Raw genomic sequence first — 18,291 nt, 5'->3', positions numbered from 1 at the left:
AGAGATCACATCCCACATGGTGCAGTCAAATAAATAAATAAAATATTAAAAACAAACAAACAGAAAACAATACGTTTTATGATCATGCCATGCAGATTTCAGAAAACCTTCCAGAATAGTAGATAATAAGAGTTAGAAGCTCTTGCAGGTCGCACAGTAGTCTGGTGAACACATTTGTGGGGCAGAAAAGAAACGCTATAGAAAAAAGACAAATTCAGCTTTAGATATATGTACAGCACAGTTATAACATGAACAACAGTAGTTAATGCCTTGAGGTCCTACAATTAAATGGAGTGTTCTCTTGAAACTGTGACATGAAGAAGCTTTTGAGATAAGAAGATTGCAACGAGACCAGGAATAAAGAGAAGAAACAAAAATTAGCTTTTTCAACTAGAAAGCTACTACTCTCTTTAAAAGAGAAGGCAAACTGGGCATACCTATAAAATTGAATTTGCACTTTGGTCAGGCCACATAAAAACTATAAAGACATATACCAAGCAACCATAAAAATTATAGGAATAAGTGAAGACAACATTTCTCCAGAGAGCAGGACATATTTTTCTAATTTTTAAAGGAAAAATAATTAGAAACATTGCTATTTTTAACGGGGTTATGAGAAAGTAGAAACCCTTGACTTAAGACTCTACTGGACTCATGACATGTTACAACGTGCTGCTGCAATTTATATTCTCATAAACATTGAAGTTCAATTTCAATATGTCAAGAAAAGTGTTTTAGTCTGGTATGAAACTGTAAAAATTCTCTCACTAGGATATTTAATGAAGGTTCCCTCAACCAAATTATAAGATCACTTTGGTTCAGATTCATTTGGAAATTTGAACCAGAATTCATTAGGTCATGCCCTGGAAAGGTTTCCTCCAGAGCAAAATAAAAGGCACGGAGGTAGGAAATTAGAGTAACTTAATACTACTAAGAAGTAGGTCACTTTGAAGCAAGATAAACCAGTGTATGTCAAATATAGAAAGTATGGCTATCATTAATATTCATCTTATGGACATTCAAAGTCATGAGGGAGATAAGGATCAAAAGTGGAACTAAGGAATTCATTGGGTAAAATGCCTTTAAAATAATAATCGATGCAACTGAAAAAAGGTTTCTCCCCCTAAAAGGGTTATCAGTCTATCAAGCCTACCCTGTCTTCAGTCTTTTGAATTCTCAAAGGAAAAATCTAGTTTAGATGACTTAGTCTATTAATCCAGAAGTAGAATTAATGATATTGCATTTAATAAAAAATATAAATAGTGGAGTTTATTATATTTGCTATATAATTGGGAAAATTAATGTTGACTCTTAGACTTTGCTTCTAATATTAAATGGCTTTTACTGACTAGTTATCAGGCATTTATGGCAACACATGTAAAACTGTGGGGAAAACAGTGTATCAGCTCTATCCACTCAATCTTCATGTGTATGCTTGTTATACTCTCCACAAAGAAAACTAATGAGGAGCTGTCCAGTGTCTACTTTAAGGCGTAAACTATACTGCATACTCCCCTCTGAAAGAAGCATCCAGGGAGTACTTAATAAATCTTAATTGCTAAAATGATTGAATCATTAATCAACATTTGAAAACTGAGGAAATTAGCAATATTCTGCTAATTGCTTAGGGGATTCTAGAAAATATTGTCTAGAAATTTAACCACTGGTGTTAAAGACTGATTACAGGACTCAGGTTTCCCAGGATTACTGGGATCAAACTATTTAAAGAAGCTGATAAAATATATTTTTCCTGTATACCCATATTTTTTCTTTGTTCACTATTCCTTTTCTGGGACACTAAATTCTCTATCATTTATAAAATTTCATGAATTGATTACTGCATTTGCTAGTTACATCAGTACCATGAACTGACTGCTATTATTAATCACATTTCAAAGATGATTAAAATTAGGTTTAGAGAAGTTGACATCCCCCAAGGTAACACAGCTGGTAAATGGTTTAGCTCGAAATCAAGGACTCTGAAGCAAAATATCTGAACCACAAGACCAGGCAGATATCTCTGTAAGCATCAGATATATCAGAAGGACATGCGATACACTGTTCTGTGGCAGATGATCACAGCAGTTCCCACATCAAATACTAAGAGAGGAAAAAAACATGCTATTTGATTATGATGATTTAAAAGCAATGATTTACATGTAAGAAATGAGATAGGAAACCATGAAAATATGGAGAACATTTGCAATGACAGGTTTTACTTCCTGTGTGACCCTAACCCCCAAATTGATTAGAAGTAAACTTCACCAGACCCAGCTGAGCAAAGGACAGTTTGAGAATGGTGAAATGCATGATATCATGTTTTGCACTATGAACCTCACCCTCTCCCAAAAATGGGGGAAGAAGAGGAACTCAGGGGAAAGGCAAGGAACTAGGGAATGAGAAAAAGCAAGAACAGTGTTTGGATACTCACTTTCTTACCCCCACGATCTCCTATTTTTGGTGGCAGGGGTGTGTGAAATCACAATTAGACAGAAAACGGAATCCTAAGTTTCCCTATATGTCCAAGTAGAAGACTCAGAATGTGTAAAGGGGAAAGCAGTTGGCTCTGCCAAGAGATCTCCCAGGCCATATGCAGACACCCGTGTACTCTGGTCATAGTACATTTTAAAAAGCCAGGAATGAGATAGTGAGGAAGAAAAATTACTCTTACCAAGAAAGTACACTAAGTCCAGATGGCTGACTGTCCTCATCTAACATGTTACCTTGAGGCAGCATTACGTTTTCTGTGCATGTGTGCTCAGATCTGTCCAACTCTTTGTGACCCCATGGAGAGCAGCCCAGCAAACTCTTCTGTCCATGGGATTTTTCAGGTAAGAATACTGGAGTGAGTTGTCATTTCCTCCTCCAAGGGATCTTCCCCACGCAGGGACTGAACCCACGTCTCCTGAGTCTCCTGCCTTGGCAGGTGGATTCTCTACCACCGAGTCGCCAGGAAAGTACGTTATGCCCCTTGTCTAGAGAATAAAGAGTTAATCACTGTGCCAACAACAGACATCAACTGCAGACTCATACAGAGGCTCTTTTCTTATTATTAACTCCTGCCCATCATATATGTAAGGCCCTCTTTCTCTGCATATTACCTGTGGATCTTGGGGCCAGAAAAGATAGGAAGCAGAAAAAGCCAGATGGTATTTGTAAACTCGACTATGAAGTAAACCTTGACTTCTGAAGAAATCACTGGATTTGGCTAATTGTATTTTTAGTCTTTAGATTCAGTTTTTCTGCTGTCAGTAAAAAGACAGGCTCAGAATTTAAACAGATAGTAACAAAAGTCACAAACAAATGTCATCATTTGATTACTATGGAATTCTATTTTTGCACAAGGGACTACGAAGCTTATATGCTAAAAACAAAGAAATAAATTTCGTATTACTAATTCTTCTCTCTGATATTATTTTATGACAGAAAAGTGTCTTTTAGAACAGGTTTAGGACTCAATATTCTGACAAGATAAGATGTATAAAAGAAATCTGGGGATCAATTACGTATGAAACAACAACTTAACATATCCTGTAAAATGTTTGAGGAGAATCTAATTAAAGAACTACTTACAATTACCTACATTTTTATGTATTCTGTGAAAGTTGGTAAATTTAAAATGACTTCTCTGAGAATACAGAAAATAAAAACTCAAGGAGCATTTTGAAGACTCTCTTTAACTACAATTATTAATGCTTGTGAATTGCCAATTTTGAATTGAAATTATTTAATGTGGATGATAATCACTATTTGACTCCTATAAAAGACAATATTTTATTAAAGTCTTGGTGATCGTGTTCAAGAAAAAATTATGAGCATTTTTTTTCTTTTAACTAGAGAGCTGTTTGTTCCTTGCATCATGAAAGTAGAGTGAAATAGTAGCTAAGGTTTCCTGGGTTTGTGCCAACTTGCTAAACTTACATTTAACTTTAAGTTACTCGAAGCAGAGCCACATTTTAATTCTAGTTGATCAATGTATGGTAGGAACAGATGTAGAACTGAAATAAACAAGGACATAAAAATGTATGGAAAATCTTAAAATAGCAAAATCAGAGTCACATATATATAAAAATAATGGAGCAGAAAAAAAATCCTTGCAATGAAATTCCTAGAATTTACTGTTAATGATCATCAAGGATTCTCAAATGAAAACTCTCAGTCAAGAAATGAAAAGTGGCCTCATGGTCTGTAGGCATCCATCTCAATGCTAAACATCAAGGAGAGAGAGGCAAAGCAGAAATGTAGCAGTAACAGAAGAAAAGACTTTGTTGATGTTTTAGTTTTACAAGACAATTCCTTAAAGTTAGACATTTTTTGATGTCCCATAAGAGTGTCAGCCCATTCTTTAATGGCCTCAAATCTTTCAGCGCTGCTAAGGACAGGTTAAGCCTGTATCTGTAAGGATTACACAATAAAAAGAGAGGAAATGAGGAAATGTGTATTGGTAATGTCCACTATAATATTCCCATGTAATACTTATATTCAAGGTGTAATGCTTGGATGGACAGACTGGGTTGAGAGTGATGACAAAAGGAAAGGCAAGCTAGAACTTCCTTATAGGAGAGGTCCAAGAACCAACATCATAAGCATTACCTGGGACTTTCTTTGGAAGGGTAAAGGTACCACCTACACATCCTAAACTAGAACATGCAGTATAACAAGATCTCTGGTGATTCATGATTCATACATACATTAATGTTTGCAAGGCATGAAGTAGGAAGATGCCTACCTTCCTTCAACCTCATCTGCCATGCCTCTTTTAACAGTTTTTTTTTTTTTAATTTCTTGGCCCTATTTATTTATTTACTCCCCCCTTTTTTTTTAACTTTTTGGCTGTGAGGCATGTGGGATCGCAGTTCCCTGAACACGGATTGAACCTGTGAACTCTGCAATGGAAGCATGGTCTTAACCACTGGACCAGCAGGGGAGTCCCTGTCACACGACCTACCTAGTTGAAACAAGCCCTTCCTGACCAAAATTGGTCAGAAAAGTACAATTCATAAATGGAAAATCCAGTAATTTTCAAGTGGTCTTTGATAATTTGCTAAGTATTAAAGAAGAAAGCATATGACCTAGAGGGCCTTGGAGATATTTCCAACATCCAACATATGTGTGCATGTGTGTGTGTGTGTGTGTGTGTGTATACATAATCCGCTCTGAGAAATAATCTGACTTTGTTCCTTTATCCCTTAAAGAACTTCAATTTTATGTCACTTCCAGTAAAATTATTTGAGAATAAAAACCAAAAGATAACAAATTTTTTCTCAAATTTCACTCTGCTCTCTAAAAATTAGGGAAACATTGGGAACCTGTTGGTACAGTTTTGTCTTTCTTACTACCTTAGGAAGCAGTGAGAACTTGGACCCTTAGACCTGGAAAAAAGGAAACTGCAGTTATCTCAGCAGTATGACACTATCCTAAGATGATATGTCTAAAAACTTAACATCTCCAAGTACAAACTTGAGATCACTCTCCTATGACTATAAATCTACTTTCTAAAATTTATCATATAGGGTAATTTAATAATATTGGAAGGATCTTACTATTGAGGACTGACATATTTGAAAATCTGTTACTCCCTGTAAATCCTTTTTCCATCAGTAAATTCAGGAGTCACAGCTTCTAGGTAATTTCTCAGTTATAAAGATGTGAGGGAGTCAATGGGACACAGTGACAACAGTATTAAACTTGGCCAGAATATGTTAAGCATAAATCCCAGCTTTACCAACCATGTGAAATAACTAACATTGAGCCTCAGTATCTTCATCTGTAAAATGGGAATATAAATATCTTCTTCATATATGTGCAATTATAATTAAGAAGGCTGCCATATGACCCAGCAATCCCACTTCTGGGCATACACACCAAGGAAACCAGATCTGAAAGAGCCACATGCACCCCAATGTTCATCGCAGCACTGTTTATAATAGCCAGGACATGGAAGCAACCCAGATGCCCATCAGCAGACGAATGGATGAGGAAGCTGTGGTACATATACACCATGGAATACTACTCAGCCATTAAAAAGAATTCATTTGAATCAGTTCTAATGAGATGGATGAAACTGGAGCCCATTATACAGAGCGAAGTAAGCCAGAAAGATAAAGACCATTACAGTATACTAACACATATATATGGACTTTAGAAAGATGGTAACGATAACCCTATATGCAAAACAGAAAAAGAGACTCAGATGTATGGAACAGACTTGTGGACTCTGGGAGAAGGAGAGGGTGGGATGTTTCAGGAGAACAGCATTGAAACATGTATATTATCTAGGGTGAAACGGATAACCAGCTCAGGTTGGGTACATGAGACAAGTGACACATAAAATGTAAAATATGGTCCAGGTAGACAGGGGGTATTTGAATAAATGCTACTTTAGTTCCTTCATTACCCTATAAATGGATTAAAAAAAGAAAAAAAAAAAAAGCATTTCATCACAGCCCATGAATGCTGGAAATAAGTTAAATTTGTTTTCAGCATCTCAATCCTTCCTCTCAGGTGTCAAATATCCTTGTGTGCTTTCAAGCTTCCAGTTCTGGGAGAACACTGAATAAATCCATTCATACAAGATGCTTCTAACAGAATAATTGATTCAATACTTTCCTCTCACAACTCTATAGACATAACTCTACTAAGTTTTAGTATTTTAAATTCCTTTGATATTTTCCTTTGATGATAACCAATCTGCTTTTTTTTTTAATGCTCTCATCTGGAAACATCCAGTACTTTTTCCTTTTCCATTTTATTTGAAGTACTAAAACTGTCAACACGTGTAGTCAACATTCTAATATTATGTGAGGCCTTCAACATCTGTGATCACTCTTCCTAGAAATATATTTAGTAATTAGCCAAAATGTGGATCCTGTCTTCCCAAACAAGGCAAAAGCCAGAAAGTCCCTCATCTTCCAGCTTTCTTCCAGCAAAGTATCAGCACAAAACTCAAGTTCCATCAATCAGATGCAAACTCATGAGAGTCAAAGTCAGAAGTAAGGAAAATGGGCTGGGGGTGAGGGGGTGGGGGGAAGGGCAGCTGCACCCAGAAGAATCATCTCATGAATGTGGTACTTGCTCATCTTGGTTCCTTGTGGGTGATGATGACAGAGCTCTGGATTCTAAAATCTGCTGTGCTGCAAGGAAAGTCAGGCGGTAGAAATTATTTCTGGTTATGTAGAGTACTCTCAGTCCTGTCAGAAGAGCCTGTGGACTGCAGAATGCTCTACAATAAATCCTGTTTCTGTTTAAACTGGCAAGAGTGGATTCTTCAGTGAGCAACTAAAAATAGTGACTCAAACATGAAGATAAGTTTAGGAGTAGATTTCTTTTCATTAATTTGACTTTTAATATGATGATTAAAGACCTTCATCCTATCTTGGAAATTTTCTCTGTTGATAATTATTTACCTGCTCTAGGTTCTCCTTCAAAAATTTTCTGTTTACATTAACATCTATAAAACAAATACAATTATATGTGTATATATTCCATATATGGACTTCTCTGGTCCCTCAGAAGATAAAATATCTGCCTGCAATGCAGGAGCCCCAGGTTCAGTCCCTGGGGTGGGAATATCCCCTGGAGAAAGGAATGGTTATCTACTCTGGTATTTTTGCCTGGAGAATTCTGTGGACTGAGGACCCTGGGAGGCTACAATCTATGGAGTAGCAAAGAGTTGGACACAACTGAGAGACTAGCACTGCACTTTTTCATTTTTGTGCCATATATAATAGCATATAATTACACACACATATTTATATATACAGACAAAAGCATCACATATTACATGTATACATGTACATGTATACATATTACATGTATATAGTAGTATATAAACACCACCTATATACGTGTATAAATAACTATATGTACACAGTTGTATGCTAATGTAATTATATTTATGTATATATAAAACTACTGTGTATATACCATTATCATTCTATCCTCCAATCTTTTTTACTTTCAGCCATCATTTTCATATCTTTAGTGTTTTTCATTAAGTACTGAGAAAATATCTATAATTTCTGTTTAAATTATCTATGAATTTTACATTGCCTCCACTGTAGTTATAAACTCAGAGAGCCTATTAATCACTGAGTAAATTTTTCTGACGTTACATGATTCGTCTTTTCAACGACCTATTTTATTTTCACAGATATATTCAGTTCAGACAGATTAGATTACACTTCAATAATAGACACATCTTAAATCTCAGTGAAGGGATAAAATTTGTTTTGCACTCATTCAACCTATCTAACGCAGGTGAGAAAGGAGGTTTGTCTCCCATTGATTATTTCAGGATCTAGTTCCACTGACTCCTACAACTTTGGCTTGAAAGTAACATATATCACATTCACACACATTCAGTGACCCAAAAAGACCCAGGGAGGCTTTCAACTTGGGAGAAGTCAAGAAAGTGCAGTCCCGTTATGTTTCTTGAAGTCAGAAGCCCAAGTATCTTTGGTGAGCAGCATTAATACTTCCATACCACATAGTGCTCTTGTGAATCACCTTGACAATAGAAATTGGTGGTGGTGGTTTAGTTGCTAAGTTGTGTCCGACTCTTGCAACCCCATGGACTGTAGTCTGCCAGGCTCCTCTGTCCATGGGATTCTCCAGGCAAGAATACTGGAGTGGGTTAATTAGAAATGTTCTAATTCTACAGAAAAAGATCTTCGTCTATTGTTGAGAATTAAAATGAGTCTGTTAGAAATTTTGCAAATTTCTAGCCTCTTTAAGGTCTGAATAAGATAAAGATTTTCCCCTTGATGGGCTCTTCCAATCTAGTTTCTTCTGGGGGAATAATTTTTTTTTTTTCTCTTTTCTTTTTTGGCTTTTGTGATGAGCAGCTTTTTATCTATTAATAGATTCCTTGGGTCAACTCACTGGGAATTAGTCTAGGAAAAGGAAGTTAAATGAGGATGCTTCAAATCATGTCTTGAACATTCTAACATTTCCTAAATTGCTGATTTTGGATCTTAGGTCAACCATTAATTCAAGACACATCCAGGGAGACTTCTGCCCTTTCCCTCACATCCAACTCATCACCAAACCTTGCAATACTGTCTCCTATATATCTTATGAAAGAACAGAGTTCTTGAAGAAAAATTTACATCAAACTCAATCTACCACAATGTGGCATCACCAAGGGAAATATTAGATGCAACACTTAATAAGCAAAATCTTGACAGCTAACCATTTTGATAAGGCTGCATTCAAGGGAAAACCATTAGCCTTTCTTATTATTTTTCAGAAAACCTCTAAATGTTCTTGATTAATAAGGGAAGAGGTTGGTGTTCAGCTTGCACAGTAAGCATTCAAGAAATACTTGAATTTGACAGAGCTGAAAAAATAAGCAAAAACATTCATAGGAGCTGCCACCAAGCTGAATAGGATATGGGCAGGCTGCGGTGGTCATTCTTGCAATCATGATAGAAAGGCACTGACTGAATGCAACTTGATAAGGAATGCATACTGCAGAAAGCCAGAGAGAAGGTTTTGAAAAATAAATCCTAAGAATTTCCATGCTGCCAATGTATTACAAAGCTTTCCACTGGTTTATAGCACTACGGTAACTAAGGAAAAATTACAAGTGATATATTTAACAAGGACCTTTTTTGTAATTGTTCTTATAATGAACGTTGGTAGACCTTGAATTTCAGATATTGATTTAATATGTAGCAAAATGTCTTGTTGATGAAAGTATCTATTATGATTAAGATGAATTAGCATCTAGAAACTTATGCCTGCACATTCTTGTAAATGGTTTACTGTGACTAAAAGCATAGTGTTTTATTCATGAAGAACAAAAAGTCCCCTTCCCATCACAGCACCTGACCTTGTCATGCACATTAAACTTGTCTTTTAAAAAAATTATCCTTCCATTGAAAGTTCTTGCAAACTGGTTACAATTTATTTTAAAATTATACCAATAGTTTATTGAATCATGATTTCTCTTTGAAAGTATCCGCTTTAGGAATGCTAAGCATTAATGTGAAATGAGGGTATTCAACTGAAACCTCACAGTATTCTTTTTCCTCTCAGACTTTGAATTTCTTATTAAAAATTTATTAAAAGCCAAGGAGGAAACCACTGAGATATAGTTACATTAATAATATCAAATTATAAATAAAATCTCAAAGTAATTTATAAAGCTTGCTTTAAATATTGGTTCCTGGTGGGTATGTGATTATAAAAGGACAGGATGCTTATGGTGATTGAAATCATCTGTATTTTGACTGGAATGATGGATACACAAACTGATATGTGTAATAAAAGTGCACAAAACTAAATACACACAGATACACACAATGGTATAAGTAAAACTGGGAAACTAGTAGATTAGTATCAATGTCAAAATACCAGTTTTGATACTGTATGATAGTTCTACGAGATATCACCATTGGGGAAAGTGGATAAATTGTATAGGGATATCTCTGTGTTGTTTCTTAACTGCATGCAAATCTACAATCATCTCAAAAAATTTTATTTTTAAATGTTTCTCAATTTTTCTCAAAAGTTCATCTTTTAAAATCATCCAAAGGTGGACCAGTTCTCTGTTATTCTTCTTCCCAGGTAAGAGTGATCCATGTAATCAGAAACTTCCCAGAAGCCAGGCTCTGAGCCATAGTGGGAATGTTACCTAAGGAAGCATCTGCATGGAGATTTTTAGAGTGGATTTCAAGTAACCACACCTGAGAAGGGGTGTATACATGGCTAATAGAATAAGTAATGCTTTTTGGACAACTGTATAAATCATTTGAGTTTCTTAAAAACATCCTTCTTTAATGCATTCACTTTCATTTTATATTGACACAAAAACTGTTCATATGACTTTTAATTGTTTTGAATTATTGTAATTTGTCTCCAAAACAATCTTTCTGAGAAGAGATGCATAAATAGGTTTAAAAACATACTACTTCAACACGTAACAATAGTGTTGATGATAGGGCCATCTGAGAATTTGATAGGCCTTCAGAATATTTATATTTGATAATCCTCTCTACTACAAAGCATAATAAAATGTATTCATGTGCCACATTCAAAATAATTAATACAAAACACAAATACTGAGATGCAGTTGACTAATTGACACAATGTTCTGTCTTGGAGACATTTAATTAGACAATTATTAATTTCAATTTTGCAGTTTTCCTTTTGTATTTTATGGACAATAATTTTTTAATGGAAAAGGGTCTTAGATAATTTTCAGAGAATCCTAAACTCTCATATACCCTATATACTGGGCACATAAATCATAATGAATTAAATAGACCCAACTGATTTTAACATGATTAAGCAGCATAATTCATTTTGGGATGTAGTGTAAGGTGGCACTTACAAAAAGGGGAATTGGTATAATTGATTAAATTAGATTAATTGAATAGGTTTAAAGCTATAGTGTCAGTCCTTACAGGCACACTAGCAAAACCATACCTGAGCATGTGGGCAGCATTGAAGACAACATCGAACTCGGTGCTGTCCAGCTCAGCTGCCTTTTTCGCCATCTCAGCTGCTTCTATGAGGCGGGCTTCCTCCAGAAGAAACTGACCTGCAAAGCATGAAGTCAAGTGAGCTGTAACCTAGAAAATAATAATCCTGTGAAACAACTAAAGCAGCTATAGAGAAAACTGTAAGAACTGTGGTAAAGGTGATACAAAGCTAAGATTTATGTGTGCCGCATATCTGCATGCTCATTATTCAGGCATATTTTATATGCCTTTCCCTTAATTGCAGAACATTGTAGTGCACCAAATCTGTTACATTAACACATTTTTTTCTCTTAAAAATCCTCCATAGATTATTGAAGCTAGAAATAAAATGAACAAATTTAAAGGTATGTTACAAATATGTAAAATATATATATATATATATTTAAGTACAACAAAACAAAAAAATTTCTGGGAAGATTTTAGTTTTCTGATGGTCAAAGTGGGGATTAAGGCACTATGTTAGTTCCGCTAAATCTATAGCTCAGGTACAATATATTTCAGTAAGCCACTCATCAACTGGTTTAAACATTAGTTGTTTCACCTATGTAAGTCACTATAATCATTATGTTGCATCACTAGTGTAAAATTTAATTATTAGCTATAAACCTCTGAGACTCTAAGGTGAGAGTTGCTTTGTAGGAAAAAAAGATATATGACAATAAGTTGAGTTGATTTTTTTTTTTTTTCCATTTATTTTTATTAGTTGGAGGCTAATAACTTTACATCATTGCAGTGGTTTTTGTCATACATTGAAATGAATTAGCCATGGATTTACATGTATTCCCAAGTTGATTTTAATTATTGGTCCTTTAAAGCAGTTTTTGTCTCTGATGTCTATGCACAGTACTACCCATATTAAGATACATTTATTTCCTTATCTAAGTAACACTAAAATTATTGAAAGAACATAGAAAGGTTGGCTTAGGATTATCTTATAGATTGACTATTAAACACGAAAGAATATTCACAAATTCACATTTTTGAGATTACTTTCAGGTCAGCTTTGCAAGGTTAAAATTATTGCAGATAAAGCCACACAATTCTTCAAAACTCTCTCTCAAGAACTGTTGTATGATGCTACCCCAAAATCACATTTTAAAGGCAAAGAAAGGCGAAAAAAGTTGGGACCAATTTTAAGGCTGTAAATATGCAGAGAGAACAGGCTGCTTTATATAGGTCAGGATTTATTAGCAGCAAAAGTAATGATGTTAAACCTTATCTGATACAATTAATCAAATGAAAACCAAATCAAGGGAGGACAGAGGTATACAGAAACTACCCAGGCAATTGACAGGCTTATAGAGTTGTTTAATTTTATTATTTTTGTTTGTTTTGAGATTCCTGTTTTCTTAGAGTTCAAGACTTTCACACTATGAAATATTGCTGGAAAAATGATTTACAAGTCCTAAGACATACAAAGGAACTGAAAAACTTTAAAAATGGTAAATTCTTTGCTTACTGCTTATCTAGTAAATATTACAAATTATCTTCTGACCTAAAAGGCAGTTCTTAAAATACAGGGGAAACTTTCCTCTTTAAGGTTTTATAATCAACCACAGTCACTGCTTGTACTTAAGCCGGCTTCTAAACTTCAACTGGTAATGAGTGGAGAGTAAAGCCAGGCCTAGGCTTTTAATCCTACTTTTTGACAGGAGTTGGAGGTCCTTTAGTTGTTTCTACAAAACATTTTATATCACTTTCTTAGTTTTTCACATAACATTTGGCGCCTTTCTCATCTCCCAAAACAAACATAATTTTGGGATCAGAAAACTATTAAGAAAACAGAGTTGTAAGTAGTTATGTTGACACATAGAAAAATGTATTACTTAAGGAATTCATGTAGACATTAACTCTACAGACATGTTGAAATGAGATTCAATTTAAAGTATATGAGGTTTTAATAAAGTAGGACAAAAAATAGACAATCTGCAGCATACTGAATAATTAATATCTCTGCACATATGCCTTGGTACAGGATACCAGGCTAAACTCATTTTTCAGTTAGTTATGCTTCTTACAGATTAAAAATTAAAACATAATATTAATTGCTACCTATCTTCAAGGCCTATTTACCTAATTAAATGCATTAATAAATATACTAATTACTTATGTGATATTTAAACAGGATAATGTAGGAATTTATTAATTATTCTTTTTCCTTTCCAGTTATTAATTCTGAAAATGTATTCTGTATTAATAGAAGGGAAATGCAACAATTAATGGAATAATGAAGGTTATCTTATTATTCCAGATGGTAAAAGGAAAAGGAGATATATTAGTTCTGGGGGAAAAAAATGAAATCTATACTGTCCATGCAGAAACAGAGGGACAGTGACAAGAAGTCAAGGCGATGAAAACAATGATACTCAATGACCTAGAAGGACAGTTGATATACAATGACCAGGGCAAAGCCTTTCAAGTTCTACTAATGCTGAATGTATCTCTGATGTTCATCAACAACAAAAAAAAGAGTAACTAATTAGTCATGTAAAATCAAATAGGCAATTTTTAAAATATTTTAAAACATTTCCTTACAGTTTAGGTAAGCTTTGCCACAGAACATAGACTTTGTAGCAGCTTTCAAGATCCCCAAACTACATGAAACACATAATTTTTAATACTGCAAATGGTGACCCCCCAAAAAAAATTCCTATATGATAATTTTCTAATAGGAGGATTCATTTATCATATTAACATGCAGAAAAACAATAACACAACATATGAGTAAAGTATCTGCTTAATTCCCTCCATTCTGTTCTCAATAAGTCATAGATCTCAATAGTCCAGTTAGTGTCTGCTATGATAAAGTTATAAAACATTAGGAAATGTGAATCATGTGGTGTTTTTTAAGTGAATTTGAAAATCTGAACCAAAGTTGAAAATATTGATACATTATTATCATACTGTGTTATACAGTAATCAGTTGCTTGAAATAGAGCTCACAATTGATGGAAAAATAGAGCAAAAAGCATTTCAAATACACAGAACCAACATAAATAAAGAAATAAAGACATGCTAGGTTTCCTCTACATAATTATCCAAAGATCCTAAATTGATATGTTATTGGGGAATAACAAAATTTGCTCTTACTCCTAAAAGACTACCTTAATAGCTCCTCTTCTACTAGCTTCTTCTATTATTGCTCCCACCAGAGCCCAGCTCCAGACTCTGAACTACCCTGCTTCCCTTAGTGTAACCTGCTGCTTCACATCCTTATTTGGCCCTCAACTCCCAGCCTCTATGGTTCCTCTGCCTTGTCCGCCCCAATCTCCAGTCTGCCTGTCTTGCCCACCTAGCATAATAGGACATGTTTCACTTCCTTCCTAAACACTCCTCCTTTCCTAAAACACTTCCTTTTTGGTGAAGCCTTCTTTGACCACTTTCCAGTAGTGTTAGAATTGCTTACTGCTTAAGTTCACTGTAATATAATCTACCAGTCTAAACTAGAGCACTGACAAAAGTAAAAGAGAAAGGTATTGTTAATTGTATTGGAACAAGGGGCAATAAATCAGAATTGTTCCACCATGACTGCCCCACTTATAGCACATGTGACAGGCTGGCAATCTTAATCCTCTTGTCTTGATTACTATGGGGAGGTGAACTGTTTTACACAATAAAGCACTGAATCAAGGTTAGAAGTGATCAGTACTAGCAAGTGAGCCAGAAGTACTCTTCACTGAAGAATACAAAGGTTGACCATCGAGCCCACCAAGACTGAGCCAGATCCTGAAGCTTGGTGAGCTGGATCTCCTACTGGGGCTCTGAGATTGAGGCTTCCCTGGTGGCTCCGATGGTAAAGAATCTGCCTGCAGCGCAGGAGATCCAGGATCGATCCCTGGGTTGGGAAGATCCTCTGGAGAAGGGAATGCTACCCACTCCAGTATTCTTGCCTGGAGAATCCCATGGACAGAGAAGCCTGGTGGGCTACAGTCCATGGACTCGCAAAGAGTCTGACACAACTGAATGGCTAACACTTTCACTTTCCTTCTGAGACAGGACTGAGTCAGAACAATGCGGGTAGTGAAGGGAGCTAGACCAGAAAGGAAGAAAACGTGAGGGGGCAGGCCCTCTGGGGAGCCCATCCACACTGGCAGATCTGCAAGACCTGAAAGACTGCCTTTCTCAGTGCTTCTCCAGTTTTAGGATGTATCACACTCACTTTGAGGATTTGATAAACAGAGAGCTAGGTCCTGTTCCTAAAATTTCAGATGCAGTGGGTCTAGGGCAGAGCCTATGATCTGCATTTTTAAGAAGTTCCTACAGAAAACTGATGCTGCCAGTACAGGGCCCACAGCTTAAGAGCCAGCTGTCTTATGGGAACAAGAAAATGAATGTTTTGCACCATACCCTGGACTCCTGTCTGAGATTAGCTACCAGTAAGACTGAGCTCTTCTGGAAATCAACTGCATGTGACATGCCCTCCCTCACATCACAGGCATAATGACCAGGTTCTGCATACATGTACAGCTAGAAATACATATGTATATGAATAAAAAATACTACATATAAGTTTACTCTTTCAAACTCAAAATGAGATTTAAGAGCTTTATTCCTCATTAACAGGCTAGATCTCTGAGAAATCACTTCTCTTTCACATACAGTAGACAAACACATTCTTTGCGCTTGATAATTGAGTAGAATTTCAAATAAAGAAACCACAAAAATTTAAGTAAAATACATTTTGTTCTCCGGGTGTACTGTGCTACCATACCTTATCATTATTTCTTTGGTTTGTAATTTGTCTTACCCAAGTTCATTACAATCATCTTATTTCCTAGTATCCAATTAAAGGGGGAAAGAAAAAAAAAGATGAAGAGTTATAAAACAAAAAATACACTGAGCAGGGAAAGGCAGGAGACGATATAAAAAGAGAAAGCTTTCTCTAGAGGCCCAGAGTGTAAGTAGCCTCACAGGGGGAAGGGGAAAGCAGTTGAGAGTTTTCAACTCAACTATTTCAGCATTAGAGGTGTGCTGCTTCTTCTCTAGACAACTGTCTCACTGAACAATTTTACTACTTTGTAGATTTTTACCAACATATCAATATGACAAGCCTGTGAAGATCAATCTTTCATTAATTCCTGGATTTAAAAAGCTGTCTGAAAGGTAGAAACCCATAAAACTGTAAGCTGGCCTTAAGCTGTAGGTTCAAACACCGCTTTCCAGATGTTCTGCATTTAAACTCCCATGATTAGTTGGGACTGTCATTTCTTACTAAAAATATTATGAAAAACTCAGTCTTATGATCAGTGCAACTAAATTAAGAAACTAAAACAATTAGTAATAAGTGATATGATAATCCAATTCTCTTGAGGAAAAATCACTCATACATAGCCTTTAAAAATGCTTAAAGGCAAATGAAAATCTTTAGCTAGAACAGAGAATTTTTGTTAAAATAGTCCCCTTAGAGACGACATCAGATTATCAAAATATATCTAGAACTGTCTTACTTCCGATACCACCCTGTCTCAAAGCATCCTCTCCCCCGGATAACAGCAGTATCTTCCTAATGGGTCTCTACACCTCTGCCCCTGATTCTAGACTACTCTCAACAAGCAGTCAGGGATCCTGTCATTCCACAGTTGGCTCAGGAAAGTTGAAAGTCATTACACTGGACTATCCTGCCCGATGTCGCCAACACGGAGTTCTACCTTCAACCTTCACATCGGTTCTCCGACCTCATCTCCTTCGTTTTCCACTACTCTCCCTCTTGTTCACTGAATCTACAGTAGGCCCCTGCTGTTCATCTAACACATCAGAGTAACAAAGACCCCTTCACCAGGGTCTTTTTCCATTCCCTCTGCCTGGAATGCTCCACCCCAGATATTACAGTGGTTCACTCTTAATTCCTGGCACACAGTGGGGATTTACTAAATACATATTCAATGGCAGGACTGAATTAGCCGAGTCATAGCTCTATGTGGCTAACTGCTTCTTCTTCCAGACCAAGTTAAAACCTAGCCAGCCCAGATCATCAGGTGCTTGCCTATTCATAGCGTCTCACCTCACAGTGATCTCAGGCAAGGCTGCAGTGAAGAGTCACACGTGCACACTACACAAGGGTGCCATTCACAACGATGTCTCTGTGAATGTGCCTCTTGTACTTGAGCAACATGGTGGCCCTGATTTTAGACCTTTGAATTTCCCTTGGAATATAAGTGATCCAGGCATCAATTATATTAATAGCTTCAAAGATATTTAATTTCAGAAAAGTTCAAACTATGAAAGGTGTCTAAAAAAAAAAAGGTGTCTAAAATTTATTATATTCTATTGCACTGTGAAATAATGCCAACCATTTGTGAAAATAACAAGTTGAAGTTTAAAGTATCCAATGCAAGATATGGGGATAAGAAGATTTATTTATTTTTGGAACAGTTTCCATCTAGCAGAGGAAAAGGGAGATTATGAAGATAGTTTAACTATAAAATGTATGCAAATTTGAAAAGGGAGTTATGCAAGGTACCACAAGCAAACAGCATCATTTCTAGATGGAGGTGAATTGCTTGGCTTTGCTCAACTTATAATCAAATTTAAATATACATAAAGGGCACAAGGTAAGTGTTCAGTTCAGTTCATTTGCTCAGTCGTGTCCGACTCTTTGTGACCACATGGACTGCAACACGCCAGGACTCCATGTCCATCACCAACTCCCAGAGTTTACTCAAACTCATGTTCATTGAGTCGGTGATGCCATCCAACCATCTCATCCTCCGTTGTCCCCTTCTCCTCCCGCCTTCAATCTTTCCCAGCATCAGGGTCTTTTACAATGAGGCACCTCTTCGCATCAGGTGGCCAAAGTATTGGC

General features: G+C 36.0%; 1 protein-coding gene across 5 annotated transcripts in view; it reads right to left on the bottom strand.

The window, feature by feature from the left end:
- TMTC2 (transmembrane O-mannosyltransferase targeting cadherins 2) overlaps positions 1-18,291 on the bottom strand; it is a 392,263-nt gene that overhangs the window by 54,310 nt on the left and 319,662 nt on the right. For 4 of the 5 annotated variants that reach the window (XM_070454287.1, XM_070454291.1, XM_070454289.1 and 1 more), the window contains one exon: positions 11,434-11,548. In XM_070454287.1, coding sequence (XP_070310388.1) covers positions 11,434-11,548 — 115 coding nt within the window. Of the gene's footprint in view, positions 1-11,433; positions 11,549-18,291 lie in introns of those variants that run through there. The other variant, XM_070454288.1, reaches the window with a different exon arrangement.

Source organism: Odocoileus virginianus, chromosome 24 (genome assembly GCF_023699985.2).
Source record: "Odocoileus virginianus isolate 20LAN1187 ecotype Illinois chromosome 24, Ovbor_1.2, whole genome shotgun sequence".
Lineage (NCBI taxonomy): Eukaryota > Metazoa > Chordata > Mammalia > Artiodactyla > Cervidae > Odocoileus > Odocoileus virginianus.
Note: the sequence above shows the minus strand (reverse complement) of the source record. Positions and strands in the feature narration are given on the sequence as shown.